General features: G+C 41.2%; 1 protein-coding gene and 1 long non-coding RNA gene across 2 annotated transcripts; one reads left to right on the forward strand and one right to left on the reverse strand.

Moving 5' to 3' along the window:
• Positions 1-156: 156 nt before the first annotated feature.
• On the forward strand, positions 157-18,804 carry LOC101464153 (thiamine transporter 2). Its single transcript, XM_024799505.2, has 7 exons — positions 157-394; positions 709-944; positions 1,027-1,507; positions 17,691-17,769; positions 17,898-18,090; positions 18,251-18,392; positions 18,484-18,804. The coding sequence occupies exons 1-7, from the start codon at positions 248-250 to the stop codon at positions 18,592-18,594; spliced, it is 1,389 nt and encodes a 462-aa protein (XP_024655273.2). The 5' UTR covers positions 157-247; the 3' UTR covers positions 18,595-18,804.
• On the reverse strand, positions 4,213-8,142 carry LOC112430972 (uncharacterized). The gene is made up of 3 exons (XR_003022269.2): positions 7,924-8,142; positions 6,664-6,798; positions 4,213-5,380 (listed from the first exon to the last, which is right to left on the reverse strand). It is a non-coding gene; the product is annotated as an uncharacterized LOC112430972 (long non-coding RNA).
• Positions 18,805-19,601: the final 797 nt, after the last annotated feature.

Below are 19,601 nucleotides of genomic sequence, written 5' to 3' on the forward strand. Positions count from 1 at the left end.
TTTTTGCTATCTGCAACCCAGACAGGAAGACAAACAACACAATAAAACAGTTACTTCTGATTGGTATTAAAGTCCAGAGTTTTGGGCGCTTACCTGTTTAATTTATCAAAGTTTTATCTCAGCTTGTGCTCGAGTGTCACCAAGATTGTGTTGCTCTTTGACCAGGTTGCTGATTAACAAAATGCCTAGAGAGTTGTGAGGTATTTTTCCCCCATCACACACTTACACATGAAACAGGAAAGCCAACATGGAGGCAGTGAAGAAGTGGAGATCAGACTGGAAGTATCCCACTATTCTGCTTTGCATTTATGGATTCTTCAGCACAGTTAGACCACTGGAGCCTTTTCTCATCCCATATTTGACAGGACCAGATAAGAATCTGACAACTGAGCAGGTATATATGACATATGCTAGAAAGGCTATAGTGTAATTCAATCAAAACAGACTTAGAAAAGAAATGATTTTCAGTTTTTCGGTCCTTATGGTGAAAAAGTTGGTAACTTGCTCTTTTGTACATGCTGCAATTACAAATAATCACACACACATGCACACACAAGCTGGTGATTCATAGCAGAGAGATAACCGGCATCTTTAAAAAGATAAAAATAAAAAATCTAAGTGATAGAAATCCAATCAAGATTCTGAAACCTTTAATCATTTGCTATAAAGTCATGCATTTCCTGCCTTTGATGCGTTTTTCCCTGACAGGTCAACAATCAAATTTTCCCAGTGTGGACATACTCCTATCTGTCCGTACTAGTGCCGGTGTTCCTTCTCACTGACTGGCTGCGTTACATGCCTGTAGTGGTGTTTCAATGTGTTATGATCTTCATCACCCAAGCACTGCTGCTGTGGACAGCAAGTGTGCCAGCCATGCAGGCTACGCAGTTCTTTTGCGGAGTTGCGACAGCCAGCGACGTGGCCTACTTCTCCTACATTTACAGGTCATGTAGTACATCTCACAGATTTGGATTTTTAGCATTGCTCATGGGAGACTTGACATTTTGAATATGCTCTTTATTACAGTGTAATAGATTTGAAGAGATACCGGAAGGCCACCTCTTACAGCCGCAGTGTCCAGCTCCTGGGGTATACAGTGGGCTCCGTGTTGGGTCAGCTGCTTGTCAGCTTCGACCTCATGTCATACAACAACATCCTGGTGTTCACTCTGGTTCTCACTGCCATCGCTCTCCTCACTTCCTTCTTCTTGCCAGTGCCACAGAAGAGCATGTTCTTTCATCAAAGACGTGGGAGACAGACTGCAGCAGAACAGTCAAACGCAATAAATGCATCACTGGAAGATGGAGGAGGTGAAATGGTGGAGAGTGGAGAAGGAGAGCCTGATGCTGAGAAGCTTGAATCTATCATTACGCAGAGTTGCGGCCAAGTCCTCCTCCAGCTGTGGAGGGATTTCCGCCACTGCTATTCCTCTAGACAGCTGCTCTACTGGTCTGTGTGGTGGGCAATGGCTACCTGTGGGTATAACCAGACTGTCAACTATGTGCAGGTCAGTTATGAACAGTGTTGGGTAAGTTACTTTAAATTAGTAACTTAGTTACATTACTAGTTACTTCTATCAAAAGTAACCCAGTTACTTCAAGTTACTCGTTACTTTCAGAGTAACTAGTTACTAGGGAAAGTAACTTTGGTTTTACTCAGAATTCTCTTGTTTATGTGTTGCTTCCGTAACTGGATACCCAGCAAGATTGGCAGTCTTCTAGCTTGCTTACTTGCCACAAGTGCACTGTGCCACCTACCAATAGAAAGGAAAAGATAATGTGCACATTTCCACGAGAGAAATCCCACGCCTGATTCTATTTGGCCTGCTTTTTACATCCAACACCAAAACTGCAGTCGTGGTGCTTTCGATTGTACTCAGAACTCGGAAATTCTGCCTTCTGAATAGGAAGATGTAGGTAACACCAGACTGCAGCTGAGCTGCATACAGGGCTGGACTGGGACAAAAAAATCATCCCGGGCATTTTGACTAGAGACCGGCCCACCATTATAGGAAAAATCATAAAGCCTTTGAATGAAAATAAACACTGTTGTGACAGTGATGTACACTATTCTGATGGTATATATGCATCAATCTATCAATCGTTTGTTGCAAGACTCAGATAATTTTTTTTTTAAAGTGAGACATTTTAAATGAGAATAAGAAAGTATTTCCTTGTGCCCCCATTTCCCTTTTAATGCCCTACATGGCCCCCTGGCAACACTTTGCTAGACCCGCCCCTGCACAGTTACCAGCTGTCAGCTACTTAGAAAAGGATCCTGGTGTTATTTGTCTCTCAGAAACAGTTCATAACTTCCCTTCAACTCATTCATGTGACCTAAAAGGTAAACCTGTTTCTCCATCACCTGTTCAGCTCTGATGATCCAGTAAGGATATCTCCTGGTTTCATCTTCATGTTTCCCTCTCACCAGATAACCAAACCGATATCATGACCAGCAGCTTTACAGCTGTGGCTCCAGCAAACATCAGCTGATACTAGAAATTAATATTAAATAAATTCTAACAACAGCTGATCAAGCTTAAAAGTGCTGCTGTTGTTTACCGCGACATCCGCTGGTTTCCTCTTTCTGGCACAAAGTGGGCGATAAATAAACAAGAGAGAAAAGCCGATCAGCTGATCATTGATCAGTTTCATGATTGAAGTAGAAACAGGAGAGAGAGGGGGAGAGAATGAGAGGAGAAGAGGCAGCTGTGCAGCGTAAACACAGAATAACTCCAGCTTTGTGTCTTTTTCATTGTAGCTGAAGTCCGGGACAAACTGTGTTCCTTTTCACCTCAATACGAAACGCATAATATTTTCTCTGAATACGAAACGATTCCGTTTTTTACGGGACGGTTGACAACTCTAATAATTAACCTTATGAACAAAATAAAGTTCAACATCAGTAACATAGCACCACCCAGCTGTATAGAAACTCCATCATGCTAGCTAGTACAGTACGAAAAAGTCAGCATAACGAAAATAAACTCCACCTAAACTTGGAGAAGGACCTCGGCTGGTCCCTCAACACCAGCTCCCTGCACAAGAAAGCCCAACAGCGTCTCTTCTTTCTGAGAAGACTGAGAAAGGCCCGGCTTCCACCACCGATCCTGACCACCTTCTATAGAGGAACTATTGAGAGCATCCTGAGCGGCTGCATCACTGTCTGGTTTGGGAGCTGTGCCATATCAGACTGCAAGACCCTACAGCGGATAGTGGGAACAGCAGAGAAGATCATCGGGGTCTCTCTACCCTCTATTGAGGACATCTACACCACACGCTGCATTCGCAAAGCCACCAGCATTGTGGCTGATCGGACACACCCCTCTCACACACTCTTTACACTCCTGCCATCTGGAAAAAGGTACCAAAGCATTCGGGCACGCACATCCAGACTGTGCAACAGCTTTTTTTCCACAAGCCATCCGTCTCCTCAGCAAAAAGGGACTGACTGATAAACACGCACACACACACATACACTAACATTATCACTCAGCTTAACTCAAATACCTCAAAACATTGAGACTGGACTGACTAACCAACACAAAGCGCAAACACACTGACCTACACCACCAAACCATCGCACACACCAACCTGTAAATGCTCTTTTGCACAATATTATTACTAGATGTATTATTTTTTTTTTTTTTTTTGCACTAACTTCACTGTAAAAAAATATTCCGTAGAAAAACAGAAAATGTCCTGGTAATTTTCTGCCAGTACATTTTCTGTTTTTTTACGGAGGTTTGACGGACCTTTCTGTAAATGATAAAACGGAAAATTCGGTAGATTTACAGTATACTCTCTGTACTATTTACGGACATTTCCTTCAGCTATAAAACAGAAAATTCCGTTTATTCACAGTATATTTTCTGTATCATTAACTGATATTTTCCGTTAATAGAAAAATTGAAATTTCTGTTTATATTACTATTTCCAAGCACTTCTTTTCACTGTAACTCATTAAATATAGTTCTTTATATCCTTAAACGTACATTTCTATGCAATTACAACCTAGTACACCATGTACTCAAAAATTCATAAATTAAAACTTAAATTAATTTGTGCTTCGTACACAACAACATTGGTACAATTAATGTTAAATATTCTTTTATTCTCCTTAACTCAAACACTATACTAAAATATAATGACAGCATCCATCTTGTCACAAAACTACTAAACAGCTGATACATGAACAAAATAACTCACAAGCTTTCAAATTTGAGCATTTTTATTTCCTTGAAATCAGGTTGCCCTCATGTAAATGTGTTTATTTACATTCATTCAAGTGGCTACCAAGTGTTTTCTTCAAACAGGACACCTGACAAACAAAAAATGTCATATTTAACGACATGTTCACATTTAATAATATCCAGAGTACCTTTTAGTTAGAATCACTGCCTTGTGGTAGTTTTGCCTCAGCCAAATGGTTAAGGTGTGGTTTACATCCATCTCTGTCCACTTATGATACAGTATACACATGTAGTCAGTTATAGCCAAACACCTTTGATTACTGAATTGCATTCACTTCATTAATGAAGTGAATGTAATTCACATTTGTGTGAACATTTGTCTGAGATTAACTCTTTGGGCTCTTTACCTTACAATATAACATACTTGAGTCAAAATTTGTTGACTGTTTAAGTGGTGCCACATGAATACAACTGAACAGATCTAAAGAAGATGTTCCTGAACTTTGGGTTTATTCGAACAGGACTGATGGATAACCACAGGACTTTTCCCCATATGATAACTACAACACATAATAAATTAAGACAGATTACTGTCCCAAACTTAAAGATAAAAGTGTATTTACGGGACTTGTTTTGTCAGTGAGGAGCAAAGTATAATTAGAAGTGCTTGTTCTGATGAAAAGTTAAACTGTAAACAGCAGCACAGTGAATAAGGATCTGTGTCCACGAATCCTCAGCAGTGACAACACTTAAACATCATAGTTCAAAATCCTTAACGCACACCTTTTTCTCCACGGTGTTCAAATTCTCTAAGCTGGTTAAGTAGAGGAAAAAGTCTGACATATTTCATGACCATTAAATGTTAGACAAGGCTCTGAAAACGAGGTTACAGTTACAAACAAAAACCTCTGCTTGTGCGCACAGACCCTAAATCACAACAAATAAGACAATAGTAAGACAAATTACTACAAAGTCTTGTTACCGCTCTTCATATAACAGTGTGACAAAGTCCTGAATGCAGCCTGCATGTTAGTACATCAAGGTCCATCTGAGCTTTAAGTAAAATACACTCAGCTTTTCCTTGGATTTTAAGAGTTGCTCAGTTCATACAGGAACTGCAGCAGTCGGAGTTAACGTGTCGCTGTGTTGCTCCTCCGTGTCAGCCATTGAGACTAGTCGCAATTTATTCTGAGGAAAAAAAGAGAAACAACAAGACATTTTTAAAAAGTTTGTATTTTTATAATTTTTTTTTACCTAGAGCATAAACAACATAAACAAAAAAAGGATTAGGGCTGTGCGATATGACGATATATATCAGATTACGATATAAAAATGTCTATCGTTTCATATTATACACTATTCTTTGTTTTGTGGTGTTGCAAAATAAACTGTTTACGGCAATATTTTTTTCATGGTTTTGATGGTCACTGTAGTTGCTATATTATTTCTTAAAGTTCTCTCCTTCTCTTATACTTAAAATAACCACACTATGGACGGACAAGTGACTGTTTTTACGCGTACTTTCGTTACCAACAATGAGGAAAAAACCATCGTGTGGCTCCGCCGTTCGCTTGTTTATTTTCCACATAAACCTTTCACAATAAAGCTCAAGTTTCTGTTGAGACTTTTCAAACTAAACTGAAATGATATACATTATTCTCAAACATAAAATTTCAGAATATGCATCAAACAAATGACCTCAAATAAAAACATCAAGTAACTATAAATGGTGCTTACAGTCACCACGCAGATGAAGGCACAGAGAATACCAGCATGGCCAGCAAGGATGAGGCAGAACCAGAAGGACCAGTCAAAAGAAATCGAGGACCTTATTGTTAAATGAGGGGCTACCTCTGTAGCATGGACATGGTTTGGTTATGAAAAGTCTGACACGCCCCAGAAAACTGTACTATGCAAATTATGCCACAAACTGGTCCCCACCACCACTCGAACACGACAAACCTCTTTAACCACCTACACAAGAATCACATGAAAGAGTTTCGAGAGAGTTTACGAATGAAAAGCAAAAAAGAGTCGTCAGGTGCTCAAAATAATCCTTAGACTCAAACGTTAGAACAGGCTTTTCCTCGCAGCACGCCGTGAAATAAATACTCAGAAAGAAAATGGCGGCCATTTAAACTCATGTCTAAAAATGTATAGTTTCATGCATCGGTCAAAACACTCGACTCCAGGTACACGACGCCCAACTGAAAACATTTCACATAAGTCGAGTTGCCCGAGAATCACAGAATTTACAGAAAATGCACTATTTTGTGATATATATCGTTATCAGAAGAGATACGTTTTATATTGGGATATGAGACTTTGGTCATATCACGCAGCCCTACAAAGGATTATAATTCACGTAGAGTTGCATACACATAACACCATTCTGTTGCAACAAAAGCAGTTTATAATTAAAGTAACATACATACCTTGAAAAACTAAATCAACCACAACATTAAACTCACCTTGTGTTTGTAGAGAAGGTGATCAGGGTTTTTCTTCATTTCCTGAGACCAGCTGCTCTGGATCATCACCAGCTTGTATCTTCATCTTTTTTTTCACTCGGGGAAGTCTTTCCTTTTCTTGGCCATTGCTCTGCACTGGAAAACCAAAGTGTGTGATCAAAGGTGAAATAAGGGATATTTTTCCACTGCAGGACTTAAAGTGCTTCAAGTAGTGATAGCTGTTGATCCATTTCTCAAATAATCTGTAAGGATCTGGATTTTTAAGAAAGATACAAATATCTCTGCTTATATTTGGCTAAAAGCTTGATATAGACAAGGCATATAGAGCCCCTGCACACCAGCACTGCGCTTACATTATAGTTCAATCAAGAAATAGTTATTATTGATTTATTATTGAATTTTTTTAGTAATAATTTTTAGTATTTAATCACATTAGCACAGTGGGGTGACAAAAATATTCCACATACAAGAAATGCTGCTCAGCATTTCATAAATTACATTTTCAACAAATGTTGGAGTAAAAACACAGTTACAGAGAAAATGTGTCTGTCTGTAAATATTAACTAAACATTTCTATGTGCTACAAAATAGACATACTGTAATTGTAAATGTGCTGAGGTGAAACTATACTTTCAATAATTTTACCACTACAGTCTGTTAACCACCGAAATAATCTATGCTGGTCAGCTAGCTAAAAGTCTTTACTTTAGCAGCCCAAATCAGAGGCTAACATTAGCATTTGCTAGCGTCAGCCAGGAAGGTCTGAGGCTTAAACTAGGGTTAGTGTAACTTTGCCTGAAACCCTTTAAAGTGTACAGTAGAGCCAACTGTAAAACACAGGTATTGATACAGTACTTATTAGAGTCCTAGAATAATTTCTAGAACCATGAAGCTCTCACTTTCCCAGTTATCCACATCGCTGACTTTCGCTAATTAGCTAGTTAGCAGTCACAGCTGTGTAATACCCAGAGAGACACAGACAGCTAACTATAATATTTATGAAAACTGGTTCAGCCACTGAAGGGCAAAACTGGTGGTATCACAGTAAAAATTATTTTAACATTAATTAAAATAAAGCTTAAGTCATGTTAAACCTAAATAACAATTATTTTAAAAAATGAGTCAGCAAAATATTCCTGACTTGTCTGGAGACAGCCGAAACCAGTTAACAAATAAATTAACAATTCTTTCTAAATAAAAACACGGAGTCTTTTGAAAAACATTATTTTAATAAAACGAAACATGAGTTTTAATACTTACCACAGAAATTTGAAGGCAGTTTCTCCAACTTCAGAATCCAAAATCCAGATGAAGCCTGAAAGAAGCCTAATGGCTGCTCTTGCGCTTACTTTTCCCTCCTTTTCAGGTTCTTTTTCCCACAATGCATTGCAGTAGTTGAGAAATACAGAAAAATACCTGTAAATGACTAATACGGAAAATTCCTTCACGTTTATACAGTAGATTGTACTGTATTTTTACGGATTTTTTTTACAGTGTTGTCTTGTAGCACCTTGGTTCCTGGAGGAACGTTGTTTCGCCTCACTGTGTATTTTTAAACTGTATATGGTTGAAGTGACAATAAAGTTGAACTTGAACTTGAACTTGAACTTCATATCTGACCCAGATGGACTGCAGGTTATAACTTCTTACCTGAAGTTCAATCACCTGAAACTCGGACCAGCGGCAGCTTCGGGTCTCTCCTCTTGCCTCCCTTTTCCTTCATCCACCTGCTGGCTTCCACCACTTGCTAATGTTATTGAATCTGTGGAAGCTCCGCGATGCCACCACACGAAGTAACGAATAACGAGCCTATCTAAATCCCAGTAACGAGTAACGCGTTCCCGGTTTTGGCATAATAACTAGTGTCAAGGATATCAACAATTATCAAACACTCAGGTGAAGAAACAACACTTAGACACTTGGAGAGATTTTTAACGTGCACGGGTGAGCGCTCAACAAAGAGACTCACACTCAGCTGCAGTCGTTTCCTTTATTTAAAGCATAGATAGCAGTTCCTGTTTTTCATGTTCGTGTGTATGTGTGTGTGCAGCAAGTCAGTTTCTAAGAATAATAAAGATAATGCGAGTCAACTTCTGCGGACGTGTGGGTGCGGTGAAGCTCCTATCAGCTTCTGAAGATGTGTATTTTTGTGCTGATCTTGTGGCCTTATCACATGGCACACGCGGCTTGCAGTTTCACGTTTATCAAGCTGAGCTGCACAGTGAAAATATGAACATTATCAGTATTGAAGCAAAGCATAAAAACATTTAAACATTATTCTTTGACATTCCCTCCTGTTGTTAATGTTTTCACTCATCACAATACATTGTTCATCAGTTAGCGGCCACTTGTAGAAACATTTTCGGTCGTAACTTCATTGTGCATGTGAACTGTGACGAAACATTCTGGAGCTCTAACGTAAAGCAGTTAGGTTTAGACATTACTTTCACAGTCTTCTTGAGGGATTCCGACGTATGCAATAATGAATGTGTTCACCATGTATAGAATCATCGATCTGATACATGGCAGGATACATGTGGAAAACATACACAGTAACAAAAGCAATACTCCTATGATAACCAGTCCTTTCATTAATAGAGTCTTCCAGCTGCCACTCAATAGCCATGTTAGCCAGTCTTCAGAGCTAGGCATATAGTCCTCAAATTGGGCTCTTTGAAGCTTTTTCAAAGTGTTCAAAGCATCCGTCATGTTCTGAGAGTGCATGTTGTCTGGTATGTAGGTGCAACAAGTGGTGTTGAATAGGACACAGAGCCCTCCTCTTTTTGCAAGTATCATGTCCAGGGCGACTCTGTGTTGCATGACCACTATTCTTATTGCGTCAATTTCCTCGTTTTGTGCCTTGTTGATTTTTGTTGAGCTGTTCAGGAATAGTCCGAATCTGTAGTCCAAAGTCTCAATCCTCAGCATGTTTTTTCCGTTTCTCACCCATGGGAACAGTGAGTGCAGGACTTTCTGTCCAGTAGTCCATAACTTGAACTCTTGTGGTACGTTACTGCCCCATATTGAGTCGTGGGGTCGGACGTCGCTTGCTTCTCGCTTGTGTCGTTTAGTTGATGAAGTTGATCCAGGGGTAATTTTGAATGTGTGGTCTGACACCAGAACTGGGGCACAATTCCGGCACTATGTTGAATAAATGTTTTAATCAAGAACCTCTACTAAGAGCTTAGTAAAAGAATATAAAAGTATAACAGACAATTTGAATGACCTAGTAATTCAAATAGCCTCGTCTAACCTGCTCCTCAGAATAACTTAGACTCTGCTTTCACTTCTGCAAACTCTCTGCAACTTCCTGTCAACTGCAACTTAGTCTTTCTGAAAGACACACACACTGTTTAAACCTCTGAATACAATATCAATGCTGCAGATTATATATGGATATAATGCAATAGTAATAATGATGATTATTTACCAATAGCAGTAAAATAATTTCCCTGCTCCACACTCCCTCTCCCGACCTCTGGAACACCAGAGGTCGCAATACATCGTGTCCTCGCTCTGACCCTCTCTAGCTGTCCTCTGGCTCAGCAAATCAGACAACCTCATGTCAGCCAATTGGTCCAGTAATAAACACCAGCTCCCACTCGAGAATACTCCATGCGTAAGATTAGGTTTTCTCAGTCCCTCTCTTGTGGTCCAGAGATCTTCTGCAAAGGAAACAAAACACCTTTTCCTGCACCTCCCTAACTTATCATAATTGGGACTCTTTAATCAAAAGCCTTATCCTAATTATCTTCTTAACTTATTGACTTGTATTTATATATATTCTTCAACGTTACTCGTTACACGTCCGGTTGCACACTCTATTTTCCCTTATCTGATCATCACATCCTGTACACAAACCGTCGCTGCTGCAAATTCCTCTATTCTAATATAAAGTCACCTTTTTAACAAGAAAATCATTATAAACGCCTATTCTACTAAAAGCTCCAAAAGAAAACAACCACTTTAATCAATTAAGTTTAAGCATATAAGCAATTACTCCTGCATACATTTCATCATAGCTAAATGCTGCCTAGAAACAACTCCTGTTTGTTAATACTAACTTCATCTTAAAACCTCACATTTCCTATGTTATAACCTGTTTTTGGTATAGCCTTTTTATTTCATTTTGATCATTTTAATGTAACAATACCTTCTAATTCTAATTTATCAAACTTAACCAAAATATATGCTTTCCTTCCTTTGGTCCGTCTTTAACCCTCCTGCCTTCTTTTAATAAACTCACACCCTTCCCCCTAGGGACCGTTTTGTGCCACGCCCCAAAAAATGCAATAAAAACCTTATGTATTCATATTTTTTTCCACTTTAAATTAGCCAATCTTTTAAAACTACTTCTCCCTGAAATATTCATATAAAGTTTTAATTATATTTCGGGGGTTTTAACCCTTTTAATCGCAGTTTAATTACATGAGCGCACCGTTTTTTTAGCCCCAAAAAACAAAAAAACTAAATATTTTCCAAAAAAAAAAATTGAAGTAATATTTGATTGTTATTATAATTAGGCCTTTAGATGGGTCAAAGATTCGAACCAACATTCGTTTTGATCCAGCATTATTTTTAATGCAGGGGCAAATTAAAAAAAAACCTCACACCCTTCCCCCTAGTGACCGTTTTGTGCCACGCCCGAAAAAATGCTATAAAAAGATTATATATTCATATTTTTTTTCCACTTTAAATTAGCCAATCTTTTAAAACTACTTCTCCCTGAAATATTCATATAAAGTTTTAATTATATTTCGGGGGTTTTAACCCTTTTAATCGCAGTTTAATTACATGAGCGCACCATTTTTTTTAGCCCCAAAAAACAAAAAAACTAAATATTTTCCAAAAAAAAAATTTGAAGTAATATTTGATTGTTATTATAATTAGGCCTTTAGATGGGTCAAAGATTCGAACCAACATTCGTTTTGATCCAGCATTATTTTTAATGCAGGGGCAGAGGAAATTCAATATAATGGTATATTATGGTTTTTCACTTTTTCCCCAATAAATGCTTTTTTTCCTTGTTGTGTTCTAAAATAAAATGAAAAAAATATGTAAATGAAAATACAAGATCAGTTTGAACCAGAAAAACTTTTATTTTGAACAATGAACATCAACATTTATGTTTTTGGGAACGGGAAAGATATAAGTAAGAAAGAACAAGGGAGGGGGGGAGAGCATATGTGGAGGTGTGGTGTGTATGTGGAGGTGTGTCAGAGTCCTCAGCTGACACAGTGGCTGCAAATGATCAGAATGTGGTCCTTGCATATGGACTTCCCGCATTTGCAGCAGGTGCCGACAACGCGTCTCCTTTTCTCGGCGCAGAACTCGCACTGTCTCCTGCCCTTGGAAGTAGGGATCAGGGCGGGGCCTGCAGCAGCACTCTGCGCACTCGTCACGATGGCTGCAGCACCTGATGAGCGGGGAAGGCGTCCTCGCTTCAGTATGTGTGGGTGTACTAAAGCTTCACCCACTTCTTCAACATACAGCCTCCGTTTGTAATATTTCTGCTCATTCCAGGATGGGTTGACAGCTGTCCACAGCACGTAGGAGTTGAACAGTGACACGTCCAGCAGGTTGTGGAAGAGTGCCACTGGCCAGCGCTTTGTTATCCTCCGACAGGAATAGGTGCCAACAACCTAAAAAAACACACACACACACACACACACAAAAACAGAAAATTTCAAACCTATGTATATTTTACACAAGAATATATGAGCAAGGAATAAATCTGTGCGTAACTGATGCGTAATGACACCTACCTTGTCAAGGTTGTCAACACCACCTTTGCACCGATTGTAATCCTGGATGATTACTGGCTTTCGCTTCCCTTCCATGCTCACATCCGGAGAGCGGTGTTTTGTGCTCATCAAGAGCACATTTTTGCCACGTCGGGGAACATAGGAGACAAGAGTGTGGGTGAGCGTGAAGGCGAACGCAGACGACAGGACCGCTCTCCCTCTTGTCTGGAGCAATCGAGGCGGAAGCTCCGGCTTGTTTTTCCTAATCGTTCCAACTAGGGCCACTTTCCTCTTCAACAGCTCTTCTGCCAGGGCAAAGGACGTGAAAAAATTGTCACATGTGACCACGTTTCCCTGGAGCCCCTCTGTGAGCTCCAGGGCCACCCGCATCCCCTGGTTCACCTCCGCGCGATCGCCAACTTTGCCCGTGTATATCTGGAGTCTCCAGGCGCAGGAGGTTTCCACGTCGCATACAGCCCATATTTTTAGACCGTACCTTGCTGGCTTCGTTGGTATATATTGCTTGAACTTGCATCTTCCTCGGAACGGGACGAGCTGTTCATCAACACAAACGTCTCTGCCTGGGTTGAAGAGCAGCTCCAGGCGAGTTGTCCACAAATCCCACACCTGGCGGAAGGCAGCCAGCTTGTCCTGACGGCGTCGGGGTCGGGTAAGCTTATCATCAAAACGAAGCGCCCCGCCGATTTGTTGGAAACGCTTCAGAGACATGGTGGCTCGAAAAATATCCCGTCCGCATTTATCACCCCAGAGGCTGAGAGACGATTCGTGTCTTGACCGGTAAACACCAGCTAAAATTAGCAGCCCAACATAAGCATGCAATTCATCACAGTCCATGTCATACCAGCCGGCGACTTCGCGTCTCCCGTGCAGATTAGTCATTGCCACCGTGTGCTGCACAATTTCATCCGTGAAGAGGAGTGCGAAGCTGGATCCCGGGTCCCTGATTTGGGCGACGGCGTAGTGCGTCGGTCCTGGGGTGACAATAGCTGCAGGAAAATAGCGGAGGGTCTCCGTCTGAGTGGGGGACCAAATGATTTTGCCATTTTTTGCAGTCCATCCCGAAGCTGCTTCCTCCGTCTCCCCTTCGCTCTCAGCGTCAGATGTTTCTTCGTGGGAACTGGACTCAAGCTGCTCTAGTTCCACAGATTCATCCGTTTCCTCTCCAGAATCCTCGGAGGAGGATGAGGAGCTATCCTGACACTCGGAGTCCAGGACCATTTCCAACACTTCATCTGTGCTATAATATCTTGCCATCCTGAAAATGACTACTGCCGCTGTACTACTCATTCTTATAACCTCTGCTGCATGCACCTGCATAAACAATTTGAGCCCGCAGACAAAATAAAGTCTAATTTGGTTTAGGCCCCTGCTTTTATGTTTATTTTGTTTACATTGCAGAGAGGAAAGAGAGGAAAGACTTCTAAGAGAGGAAAGACTTTTGAAGTTAGACACAGACACACTTATTTTTCTCTTTCTTTTTAATGATCAAAATGATAGCTTCCCCGAGGAATTACAGACCCTGGTTGCTGGTAAGGCAATTCTTAAGCAGAGTCGCCTGCTAACACTTGCTCCAGAGTATGATCCGGCTATTGGACTGATAAGAGTTGGGGGAAGACTCAGAAGAGCAGAAGGTCTGGACTTGGATGCCATGCACCCCATAGTCCTTGATCCGCAGCATCCGGTGACTAAACTACTGATCAGGCAATACGATGAGCAGCTGTTGCACCCTGGGCCAGAACGAGTGTTCGGGGAGATGAGGAGGAAATATTGGATTCTCTGAGGAAGGGAGGCAATCAAGCGGCACCAGCACAGCTGTGGTGAGTGTCGAAGGTGGCGAGCCAGTCCTGATATTCCTCGGATGGCAGATCTACCCCCCGCGAGGCTGCGCCTATACAAACCACCCTTTTGGTCCACTGGGGTCGACTGCTTTGGCCCTTACAACATCAAAGTGGGACGGCGCACTGAAAAGCGCTGGGGTATCATATTCAAATGCATGACTACGAGCTGTGTGCATCTTGACCTGTTGGACAGCATAGATACCGATGCCTTTCTCATGGCTCTGCGTCGGTTTATTGCACGCCGGGGCAAGCCATATGAGATCCTATCTGACTGTGGTACCAACTTCAGGGGAGGAGAGACCGAACTGCGGTCTAGTTTCTCAGCTCTTGAAGCCCCCATTAAAGAGCAGCTGGCTCTTTAATGGGGGCTTAATCCACCAGGTTCCCCCCATTTTGGAGGTACTTGGGAACGGGAGATAAGATCTGTGAAGACAGCTCTTCAAGTGGTGTTGGGAGGCCATACGGTGACAGAGGCAGTTTTGCAAACTGTGCTGATCAAAGTGGAAGGGATCATTAATGCAAAGCCTCTTGGGTATGTCTCTTCGGATGTAGCGGATCCGGATCCAGTCACACCCAACTTATTGCTAATGGGGCGACGAGATGCATCACTCCCCCAGGTGATTTGTGCTTCGAGTGAGATGCTGGGAAGACGGCGATGGCGCCATAGTCAGATTCTGGCGGACCATTTTTGGTCCAACTTCCTGCGTCACCATCTGCCGGATCTTCAGAGGAGACAAAGATGGCAAGGGGAAACTGACAACTTGACCATGGGACAAGTGGTTATGGTGGTTGACTCACAACTACCGCGAGCGCAGTGGCCCATCGGAAAGGTGGTCAAGGCCTGTCCAGGGCCAGACAGTCGGGTGAGAGCGGCTGAGGTGACAGTCAAGGGACAGACATATCTTCGACCAGTTGCCAGATTAGTCAGACTCTCAGCCTGGGAGGATGATGAGTACTGTCAACCCAATGGTGCTTAGACTTTCGGTTGAGGAGCAAATTTATTACTTAAATTTGGGGGCGGCTGTGTCCGAAAGTCTCCTTATATTTCAATTGCATCGCTATAAGTGCAGTGTTAATTTCTGTCGATAAGTTCCACTTTGTTCTTACTGTTTGCTGCGGTGATGACGTCACATGCTTTTACGACGCTCCTGCCGTATCACGAGTCCGAGGAGCACTAGCCATGTTTTTCTCCATGAGTGTGGGGGAATAGCGATCTCCAGCCGTGTGCGTTCCTGTGCAAATGTGAGTCAAAATCCCTCCAGTTCTACGAGTCTATTTCCACTTATAGCACGGGTTGTACTTTGACATTGATTACAGGGGGTTTATGCTAGGAGATTTATCGAGATTGGTAGAGGCATGTGACTTACCACCGTAGCATTTGTTGCGGGTTGGATCTGTGTACTGCGGTTGTGTTATTTAGCCACTAGAGGGCACTGAAGACCATGTAATTGCGACCTTTCCTAATTTGGGGGCATTAGGTCCTTTCTGTTGTCTGAGATATGTAGGTATTCTTGTTTCCTGCCTGTTCAAATGGGATTGTGGGACTTTCTTATGTCAGAGCATTCAGCTGATTATTTGTGTTACAGTTCATTATATTGGCATGATGTTGGGAAGTGACGAGTGTTATATTTATATGTGAAAATTTTTTCTCCTTGTTTCTTGTTATTCAGAACCACACGTCTGTCCACCCCTCCCACATTCGTTAAGTATGCCTACTGCTGTACTGTTGAGCTGCTATTAACTTCCATTAAAGTATATCCGGACATCACTCTCTGTGCCCCACTCTCTGACCGGAGTTTAAGTCCTGAGGGAGCTATCATCCCAGCATCCCAGAGATAACTCTCTAACAATATCACCTCTAGTCCCCAAGCGAATGGACAGGCAGAAAAAGGAGTCCAAATAGTAAAGAGATTGTTCAAAAAAGCAAGAGACAGTAAGACCGACCCTTACCTGGCTCTGCTAAGCTACAGAGCTTCATCCCTGGAGTGTGGGGCATCACCTGCTGAGCTACTCATGCATCGCAAGCTCCGCACCACACTTCCACACATTTCCAAGGAAAATGACAATGCACATGACAACAAGCTGACCGACAAAAGGATGAAACTCAAGCACAGACAGAAAAGGAACTATGACAAAACTGCAAGCCGTCTGGAACAGCTTCAGGAAAGAGATGTTGTGAGGATTGCAGGTCCAGATTTCTGGGACAAAAAAGCAACAGTTCTCAGCGAAGTAGGGCCCAGATCGTTTGCTGTTCAGACAGAGAATGGACAAGTGTTAAGAAGAAACCGGAGAAGTCTGTTAAAGACACAGGATGTTAAACAGCAGGACACAGAGACTGGAACTGAACAACGAGGTGCTAACCCTGTTGAGCACCACAGTGAGCCTCCTTCAACTTCCCCAATGTCTGAAATACTGAGAAGGTCTACCAGACCTAAGAAACGTACAGAGAGGCTCATAGAACAAGTGTGAACTGTTGTGGTAAAGAATTGTTAAAAAATAATAATAATAAATCACAAGTAAATAACGGATAATAATTCATTTAGAATAGTAATTGTTCACACTTAATTGAGACCTGCTGAGTTATGTGTTATTGACTGTTTAAGTTGTCAAAGGTGAAGAGTTCTAATGTGCTCGAGGGCTGTATGGGATTCATTTGGTTCATTCTGGAAGATGTAAGGTATACATTTGGATTTATTTTGTTTGACTTGTGCTACAACTTTTGGTTATAAAAAAAAAAAAAGAGAACACTACTGAATGTAGTTTGTTGCACAATTTATAACATGTTGAATGTTAGACAAGAATGTTCAGATGTTACAGAGTAACAGTTCTCTTTGGAATTGTGCTTATTATAACACCAACCTGTTTGGAAAGGGGATGTAATGATAGTTGCTATTGTTGAAGCTACCCACAGGGGGCGCTCTGGAATCAATAAGATATACAGAATAGAAGAAGAAGTGATCGTGGTAGAAAGAATAATAAACAGCTAGCTGAAGCTAGCACCAGGAGCAATTCTTGATGTTTTATTCATAGAGGAATAAGAACATTACAATTATCAGTATTGAAGCAAAGCATAAAAACATTTAAACATTATTCTTTGACAACTAGTTACCGTGCTCGTTACCACAATAATAACGTAGTTACTGTAACGCATTACTTAATAACGCGTTAGTCCCAACACTGGTTATGAAGGCAGCATAAACAAAAATGTGAGCTGTAAAAGCATCTGAATCACTGCAGCAATCCAAATTGCTACTGGGGGCTGCTTTACGATGGGTTTACCTGCAGTGAACAAGTAGTGCCTTGTAGTTGCTGAAGCCTTCTCTTGTGTTAATAAAAGGCATTTTAGATATATATTTTAAACAGAAATAATTAAACACACACACATCCTTGAACAACTTAATGATACCCACACCATACTGCGCAGGTGCTGTGGGAGCATGTGCAGCCTTCTCAGAACTTCAGCATTTACAACGGAGGCGTGGAGGCAGTCTCAAACCTCTTAAGTAAGCAACATTAGATGGCATTTCCCCCCCTCCCTAAATCAAATGGAAGTTATCAGGGACACATAAGATTTCTCAGTACCTAATCAGCTGTCCTAATTTGTCTTATCCCACGTGTACATGCTTTCCAGGTGCAGCCACTGCCTACGGGATAGGCTTTACTGAGGTAAGATGGGAGCAGTGGGGAGAGCTGGCCCTGGGTGGTTTCTCTGGACTGAGTGCAGCTTCACTGTTCCTCATGACTTTCACTGGCAACATTTGGGTCTGCTACAGCGGTTACGTCGTTTTCAAGTCACTGTACATGACGCTGATAACTATAGCAATGTAAGAGTGTCAAGTCACATCAGGGTTATACTTTACCACAGTTTAGTTTGATTTTTATTGCAGATATAAGAGCAAAAAAGCTAAAAAATAAAATAAAATAAAATAAAAATTAAAAAAACCCTCCCCAACCTTTAGATTAAGACAAATTCTATGCTTGCAGGTATCAGATTGCAGCTGATCTCTCAATGGAAAGATATGCACTAGTCTTTGGGGCAAATACCTTTGGAGCACTGGCTCTACAGACGATTATCACGTCTGTTGTAGTTGACAGTAGAGGGCTAGGCCTGGCCATCATTCCCCAGGTAAGCCATCAGATCACAAAATATGTACAGCAGCACTGTTTATTTGTCCATTAGCGTCATTAACCTTTTAAACATGTACTCTTCTTTGCAGTTCACCGTGTATTCCAGCTACTTCTTGGTTATCTCTGTTGTTTTTTTACTTCGGGGTCTATTGGTGAGCACAAAGAAGCAGAAAAGAGACAATTCCTCCAGACAAAGATGAAACTCCAGGCAGCGAAGAACACAGATTCTGAACACGTATAGAGCGTTATAGTGTATCACTTATGGTTTCCCATCCCTAAATTGACCTCACATTAGTTCATAAGTAGCAGATAAAAAGTCTTTAAATTACTTACTTCAACATGATGAATAGAAATCATTTTTTTTTGTACAAAAACAATAAAAGAATGTTTCACACATTCATATAAATGAATGCTTTGGTCGTTTCTTTTTACTTAAAATTCATTTTAATATATATACTGTATATATTTACACCTTAACTTAAACTTTTTTAATACACAATGCAAGTAAGTGGTTTTCAGTTCATCAGCCATTTCTTCTGACTGTCATTTGAAGTGTTGCAACTCTGTCAGCAGGGCGGAGACAACAGAGAAACGAGCCCCCCACCCCACCCATCCCTGATGTAGCATTCAGTCCTCCTCCTAACCCTAACCCCACCTTGACAACAGAATATATTCATTTCCTTAGTGAGAACAGTTTATCTAAAGGGTCCTGCACAAATAGTTTGGTTCTTTACAAATACAGTAACTGGTAGTACCCATTAGCTTTTCAAAGCAACAGTTCTGTCTTAGCAAATTCTGTGTGTTAGATACAAATACTGATATGCACAAAGAGCTAATTTCCTAAAAGAAAAAAAAAAGTACAGAATTGCAGCATAATGAATGGGATATACTGTATGCAATAACTTAGTTTTCAACCAGTTCGATTATACATTGTGGCTGTTGCGAAATCAGTTTTACCCCCGGTGTGTCCCTCTGCAAAATCTTCACCCCTTTGTTAGTTACAGCCAGCTTTATAGAGGCGCCCCCATCATAAAACCCCCCAGGGTGTGCTGCAAACTGTGTCTGTGTCTATGTGCACGAGCACATGAATGCCTACATGTGCGCGTTCCCACGTGTCTATGTGAGTGCTCATGTGTGACTGTGTACGCATACCTGTGTGTATGTGTGAGTGCACATGAGTGAGTGTGCGTGTGGATGTGTGCGTGAC

The sequence above is a fragment of the Maylandia zebra genome, linkage group LG14 (genome assembly GCF_041146795.1).
Source record: "Maylandia zebra isolate NMK-2024a linkage group LG14, Mzebra_GT3a, whole genome shotgun sequence".
Taxonomy (NCBI): Eukaryota; Metazoa; Chordata; class Actinopteri; order Cichliformes; family Cichlidae; genus Maylandia; species Maylandia zebra.

Coding starts and splice junctions, on each gene's coding strand:
- LOC101464153 (XM_024799505.2), top strand. CDS start 248: ATGGAGGCAGTGAAGAAGTGGAGATCAGACTGGAAGTATCCCACTATT. Junction 945..1,026: donor TACTTCTCCTACATTTACAG/GTCATGTAGTAC, acceptor TCTTTATTACAG/TGTAATAGATTTGAAGAGAT. Junction 18,393..18,483: donor GCCTGGCCATCATTCCCCAG/GTAAGCCATCAG, acceptor TCTTCTTTGCAG/TTCACCGTGTATTCCAGCTA.